Below are 6,751 nucleotides of genomic sequence, written 5' to 3'. Positions count from 1 at the left end.
GCGACGACGTCCACTTCCCAGTAGAACAAACTCCTACTTGGAAAAGGCCAAAAGCTCTTCGCCCGGGGTCTTCCTGCGCCCGGGGTCCAGCTCCTCTGCAGACGACCACCGTGGGCTCTCCGCAGGGCTGCGGAGTCTCGCAGCCACCGAGGTGGGAGGTGCCGGCCACGCGCGTCCTCAGGAACAGAGCACCGCCCTGCAGTTTAGCACGAAGGGCGGGCTGGAGCGGGAGCGCGAGGCCCACTGCGAGAGGATCAGGAGCCAGTAAGTCCGGCTTTGCTTCGTCTCCACCCTTCGTGCGCCTCGGGCCAGGACCGCCTGTCCGGAATCTGACCAGTGCCCGTCCTCGCCGTGGCCCTGGGACCCCGCGGTGGTCTTCTTTTGGGGGCGAGCGGCAGTGCCCGAAGGATGCTCTACCCACCCCCGTTCCTAGACTTGATGGGTCCCGACAGTACCCAGTGGGTGCCGCGAGTTCCCGGGCGCAGTGTCCGGCGTCCGGCTCTCGAGCTCAATCCCGCGCCCCGACGGCCTTGGCGCTTCCCGCTGCGCCAAACTGTTCACCGCGCACAGGCTGGAAGCGAAGTCGGGCCGCCTCCTCCCGGTCTGCAGGGTCCCAATAGGCCTTTCCTGTCCGGGCAGAGCGACAGTCACAGGGGCGATCGGAGGACGCGTGCGGGAGGGGCGCGGGCCCGCGCGGTCACGGCTTCTCGTGACAGTGTTTGCAAAGCGCGGAGGGCGTCCCGGAGAAGGCGGCGCACTTGTCAGGGCAGGGCCCCAGCGCGGCGCCTGCCGAGAAGGGGCACACAGTGGCCTGGCCGAAGGGCGTCAAGGGCGCGGCGGCCACGGGCGCGGCCAGGCCCTGGCCCTGGTTGAGGAAGGCCACCAGGCGCCGCATCTCGTCCAGGGCCTGCGCCTGCATGAGGATATAGTTCTTGGCGAGCAGCAGCGTGGCGATCTTGGAGAGCTTGCGCACGGACGGGCTGTGAGCGTAGGGGATGACCGCCCGCAGCCCGTCCAACGCGTCGTTTAGGTCGTGCATGCGCCGCCGCTCGCGCGCGTTGATGCTGAGCCGCAGGGACCGCTGCTCTCGAGGTCGCCGCCGCCCGTCCGCCGCGCTCCCTGGCCCGCGCCGCCGCCGCCGCTGCTCGAAGGCGTCGTCCTCGTCACCGCTCTGTTCGCCGCTGCTCTCCGCCGCCTGAGCTGGGGCGCGAGGTGCGGGCGCTGCGGGGAGGTCGCCGCCCGGGCTCGGAGCGCCGTAGCCGCCGGCCGTTTCGGGTCCTCGCGCCGCCGCGTAGGCGAGACCCGCAGCCGCCGCCGCGTAGCCGTGGCTCAGTGCCAGGTACGCGTCCCCCGACAGCGACTTGAGCTCGGCCATGGCCGCGCCGCCTGGGCTCGGGGGCTCGCCGGGTGGGCGGATGCTCATGCGGGTGAGCCGCCCCCGAGGCCCTCCCGAGCCCGCCGCTGCCGCTGCGATGAGGCTCCCGGCTCTGCGCGTCGGTCCGGCTTGCCTGCGGGTCCCAGAGCCTCGGCGCCCGCTGCCTCTCCCGCCTCTTCCTTCTCTCGCACCTCCTCTCCCTCCCAGCCGCGACGCGCAGGGGGCGGGATCTACCTCCCACTCGCCCCCGCTTCGGTTTTAAGCCGCGGAGGCGCCCGGTGGGACTTCGCTGCTGTCCAATCAGGGGGGACCGGGTGAGCTCCTCTTCCTGGACCCGGCTGCACCAGCGCCGCAGGCTCACAGGCCGGGGGTGGGGGCTCTGGACCTAGGGGCGGCGCGGAGCGGCGCGGGGCAGCGGGGTCCTGGAGCTCTCGTACTTGCTTCTCGACTCCCCGGCCGCCGCCTCCGGCCGCCCCGGGGATTCCGCCACCAAACGCACGCGTCCCACGTGGGCACCCGCCTCGGTCCGTCTTTGAGTCTGACCCCAGCGCAAGAGTCCCTGGCGACACGCAGGGGCCAGAGCGAGGGGGGCGCGCAGCAATAGCAGCAGCACCAGCGCCAACACCCTGTCCCGCTGAGGGGCCGCTTCGGGTCGGGGTCAGGGTCGTGGGCGCTCTAGTGCAGCCGCGGCGCAGCGTGTACCCGGAGCCTGCACACTCCCCGCTCGGGGAGCCCTGTGGCCAGGCTTGAGGGGCAGAGTAAGAGGGAGTTTCTAGAACCTGTTGAAAAACGCCACGAGCGTTGCAGGCCGAGGAGGGCAGGAAGGTGGAGGGCAGAGCGGCCTGGGGCTCCCCGGGGGTGGGAGTGGGGGCTCTGTGAGCTGCAGGACGGCCTCCTCCCTGCCAGCCGCTTCCTGGGCATCTATCAGCGAAACGCCTGAGGCCTGGTGGGCTTTCCCGGGGCCTCCGAACCCCTGGGGTCCAGCCACACTGGATGCGAATGTGGCCAGCCTCGGACTCGCCGTTTCAGTCCTTTTCCAACTCCGCATGAAGGCCAGGACCCCAGCGCTTCTCCCAGGTGGGAACCTGCCTGGAGGCCGGGCCGAGTGCTGAAGCTAGAGTGTGCTGAGGGATAGTGGCTTCTCCGGTCCTCACTTGGGTGGGAGACTGGGCCACTCTGGCCTCTGGCACGAGGTGGAGCGGCCCGACCGGACCTTCTGTGTGACCTGGGCAGGGCCGCATACCCTCTCAGTTCTCCAGGCTCCGCCCCAGGAGGAGCCACAGCGATGGGGCTGTGTGCGCAGCCCCGGGAGGGGAGTGGGAGCTGCACGTGTGTGGGGCGGATGTGCTGTCTGGAAGGTTCTGGGAACGCAGCAGTGACCCGGTGTTTCCCTGGCAGGTGCGGGGTGTGAGAAGACAGACGCATGGATAAGTCGCCGTGGGAAACTCAGGCCTTTGTCCTGGCGGAGGGGAATGGGCCTGAGGCAGCCTCTGCCGGGCTGGCGGCCTGCAGCACCGGCCTCACCCTCAGCACACGCCCGCCAGGAGCTCAGGGGCCCCGAGGATGGAAGCGTCTGTCTGAGGCGCTGTCCTGGGGCCCCACCCCGCCTTCGAGGCTGATGCATAGACCGGGAATTGGGGAGACCTGGTGTGCAGGAGGCCGCTGTGTTTGGGCCTGGGTCTGAAGAGTGAGTGGGTGTCCTTGTGGCCACGGGCCGGGGTCGGGGGAGCATTCAGGTAGCCGGAGGCGGCCTGGCACAGGGGAGGGCAGTGAGGGACCTGGGTGGGGCCGGGAGATAGAGGGGCGGGACCAGGCCTATGGGACAGTTTGAATCACGCGGGGAGTTTGGTCTTTATGGGAAGAAAGGCGCCGTGGCCATTCGGAGAGCCACTCTGGCACTGCTGCCGGGCTGGTGGGGGCCATGGGGAAGGTGGCACCACAGGTCCCCGGAGCTGGGGGAGCAGGAGGATGGGGTTGACCAGGAGGGGAAGCTATGGACCTGGAGAATGTCGGAGGCCCCCGAGGGGAGGTGCAGCCAGCGCTGGTCGGGAGGCCTCTGAGGGGTACGCGGTAATTGACATCACGAGTATTGGTGAGAGTGGCTAAGTGGCTTTCAAAGCGTCGGCTGGAGCAGGGTCCTCATTAAAGCCAGAGACGCTGACGCCATGGGGCTGGGGTTGGGGCTGGGCCGGGGCTTTGGGAGGTCCGAACTCCACAGCAGGGAGCCAGGGCTCTGGGCCAGTTCCCAGGCCCAGTTAATCTTCAATAGAATCGATCGACCTTGGCTCAGAGGGTTGGAGGCAGGGATGGGCAGGGGGTAAGGGGTGAGGCGCACTAAACAGCACCCGGGGGAGGCCCCTGCTGCGGCCCCTGCGGGACCAGCCACAAATTCCGGGCTTCAGCCCCGCCAGCTTCAGGGGCGGCGTTTTCGGTGCGACGCTGCCACCTGCTGGCTGTCTTGGAGATTGCACCCAGCGGCTCAGAACCCGTGTTTCTCAAGAGGAGCCGGGAGGGGTGAAAATGCGCGTTCCCAAGCCCTCCCGGATTCTGCTCAGGTGGACGCTGGGGGCTGTTTCACAGGCACCCACATGGTAGGGGAGCTGGAGGAACCTGCCGTCTCCGCCATAGAGTGCCCCTCCGAGCTGGGGTTGGACGCTGCCCGTTTGCATAGGAGCAGGTGAGCCTGGGGGGTTGAGGGCTGAGCGGGGGTCCCAGCCGGTGAAGCAGCCCCGCACCTTGACCAGCTTCTCGAACCTCCTGTGGGCGAGGCTGTGGAGGGTGCGAAGCGGCTCCGCGCGGCCGAGGCGTTTACCAGGCCAGCTGCTCAGCCTTTCTGGCCTCAGTTTCCACATCTGTAAAGTGGGGTCTGTCCACAACACGTGTGGTCTAGCGACGGCCCTGTGGAGTGGGTCTGTAACTGCAGACTCACTTGTCCCGGGCTGTTCTGAACCGGTGGTTCCCCCCCCCCTCCCGGGAGACAGCACGTGTGGCCGGGCAGCCGACCCTGCAGCAGCCCCTGGCTCCCACCGCGCCCTGGCCCTGGGGGTGCCCAAAGACCGGGCTGTGCTGTGGCCCGAGTGAGAACACTGTGGGCGTCACTGCTGTCCATGCTGCTGGGATTGGGGAAGGGAGGTCTGGTGGGGCACAGTGGGGGCACCAGGAGGTTAGGTTGGGTGGGGGGAGCGGGAGGGAGCCCCCGCTGGGTGGGGGGAGCGGGAGGGAGCCCCCGCTGGGTGGGGGGAGCGGGAGAGAGCCCCCGCTGGGTGGGGGGAGCGGGAGAGAGCCCCCGCTGGGTGGTTTTGGGCCAGCCAGCTTCTTGCCTGCAGGGCTTGGTGCTAGTAACTGGAACAACCCACCCTGCCTCTCCCAGAGACGGCACCTCCTCAATGCTCCCCTTCCACAGGACCTAGGGTCTTCTAGAGATCAAAACAGGGAGGCGGAAAGAAATCCTACCGGAGGCCCCTGCCCCAACCCTGGGACCCACACTGTTTGGCTTTTAGGGACAACGCCCAGGCCCTGGGATTTGAAGACTCCACCTTTTCTTTCTTGTATATATGTGCTCTGTCAAAATGTATATCACATGAAGTTGATCGTTGTGACCATTTTCAGGTGCGCAGCCCAGGGGCATTATACACAACCGCGGTGTTGTGCTGCCGACGCCCCAATCCATCTCCAGAATGTTTATATCTTCCCAAACTGTCCCCAGTAACCCCTGCTCCCCTCCTCCCCTACCCGCCGGAAACCACGACTCCGTCGCCCACCTCTGCATTTGACTGCTCCAAGTACCTCAGAAAATGACCTCATGCGGTCTCCGCACGTTCACGTCCGGCTTGTTTATTTCCAGCGTTTGGCCCGTGGGAGCGATGAGCGCACCTGTGCAGCCCCTGCTTTCAGTTCTTTCAGGGAGTTCTCACGTGGTCTTCAGAGGTTCCCATACGCTGCTTCCCACAGCAGCTGCACCATTGTACATTCCAACAGCAACCGACAAGGGCTCCAATCTCTTAGTATTCTTGCAAACACTTATTATTTAATGTGTTTTTTCTTTTTTTTTTTTTTTTTTGAGACGGAGTCTCACTCTGTCGCCCAGGCCAGAGTACAGTGATGCGATCTCGGCTCACTGCAAGCTCCACCTCCCGGGTTCCTGCCATTCTCCTGCCTCAGCCTCCCGAGTAGCTGGGACTACAGGCGCTCACCACCACGCCCAGCTAATTTTTTGTATTTTTAGTAGAGATGGGTTTTCACCGTGTTCGCCAGGATGGTCTCGATCTCCTGACCTCGTGATCCACCCGCCTCGGCCTCCCAAGTGCTGGGATTACAGGCGTGCGCTACTGCCCGGTTTGAAAAGGCAATTGAGGCTTCTAAACTCCTACTAAAGGAAATAATTCCTACAGTTGGGCAGCCTAAGAGCTTACAGAGCGATAATGGCCCAGCTTTCACAGCGACAATTTTACCCAAAACACATCTTCAGCCCTAGGAACTCAGTACCGCCTTGACTCGGCATGGAGGCCACAGTCTTTGGGGGAAGTAGAAAGAGCTAATCAAACTCTAAAAAGGACTCTTGCTAAACTTTGCCAAGAGACATCAGAAACCTGGAGGTCTTTATTACCTGTAGCCTTATTACAGGTTCGGATGGCCCCTAAGGGAAATCTGCATCTCAGCCCTTTCGAAATAATGTATAGAAGGCCTTTCTTAACTACAGACCTCATAATAGACATAGAAACTTTCAAGCTACAGAATTATGTGATCAACTTAAGACAAGTACAAAACGCACTACTTGACTATGGAAATCAAAGACTCCCTTCCCCCACTGAGGAAGAGAATGTGGTTCCAACCCAGCGGGGAGACTGGGTCCTATTAAAAACTTGGAAGGAAGGATCCTCAGCAGATCAACTTTCCCAAGTGGAAGGGACTCTATCAAGTTCTCCTTAGTAGCCCAACTGCAGTTAAACTTCTGGGAATAAACAACTGGGTCCACTTATCTCAAATTAAACCTGTCTCTTATAAAGCCCCACAGGCCAACAGAACACAAGAGACTGATCCCGTTTATTCCCGTGAACCAGTCAGTGACCTCTGATTCCTGTTCCTAAGAGATGAGAGGGATGGGTGGCATAAATACCTGGATTGGCATACTACTTTTAGGCACAAGTTGGAATCATGCAGAGAGTGATTTATTTACTGAGTAGGCACAGACTTTAGCCTGTCTACATAATCACAACGGTTGGGTATGTGGAGAATTGCCACTTTCCTCCACCTCTGGGTTGCCCTGGCATAGTCAACCGGCCAACCTAAGTCTGTGGGGATTTTATTATGTTCCAGACCATTACCCAGGCTATGAGAGCTTTAGATGCTCACATCTCTGCCATTGATGAACTGTCA

General features: G+C 62.9%; 1 protein-coding gene across 1 annotated transcript; it reads right to left on the bottom strand.

Moving 5' to 3' along the window:
• Positions 1-575: 575 nt before the first annotated feature.
• On the bottom strand, positions 576-1,607 carry BHLHE23 (basic helix-loop-helix family member e23). The gene has a single exon (XM_032142033.2). It carries the CDS (start codon positions 1,421-1,423, stop codon positions 698-700), a length of 726 nt encoding a protein of 241 aa, XP_031997924.1. The 5' UTR covers positions 1,424-1,607; the 3' UTR covers positions 576-697.
• Between the last annotated feature and the right edge of the window lie 5,144 nt (positions 1,608-6,751).

This window comes from Hylobates moloch, unplaced genomic scaffold, assembly GCF_009828535.3.
Source record: "Hylobates moloch isolate HMO894 unplaced genomic scaffold, HMol_V3 SCAFFOLD_21, whole genome shotgun sequence".
Taxonomy (NCBI): Eukaryota; Metazoa; Chordata; class Mammalia; order Primates; family Hylobatidae; genus Hylobates; species Hylobates moloch.
The sequence above is the reverse complement of the archived record's forward strand: the minus strand, read 5'-3'. Positions and strand labels throughout refer to the sequence as shown.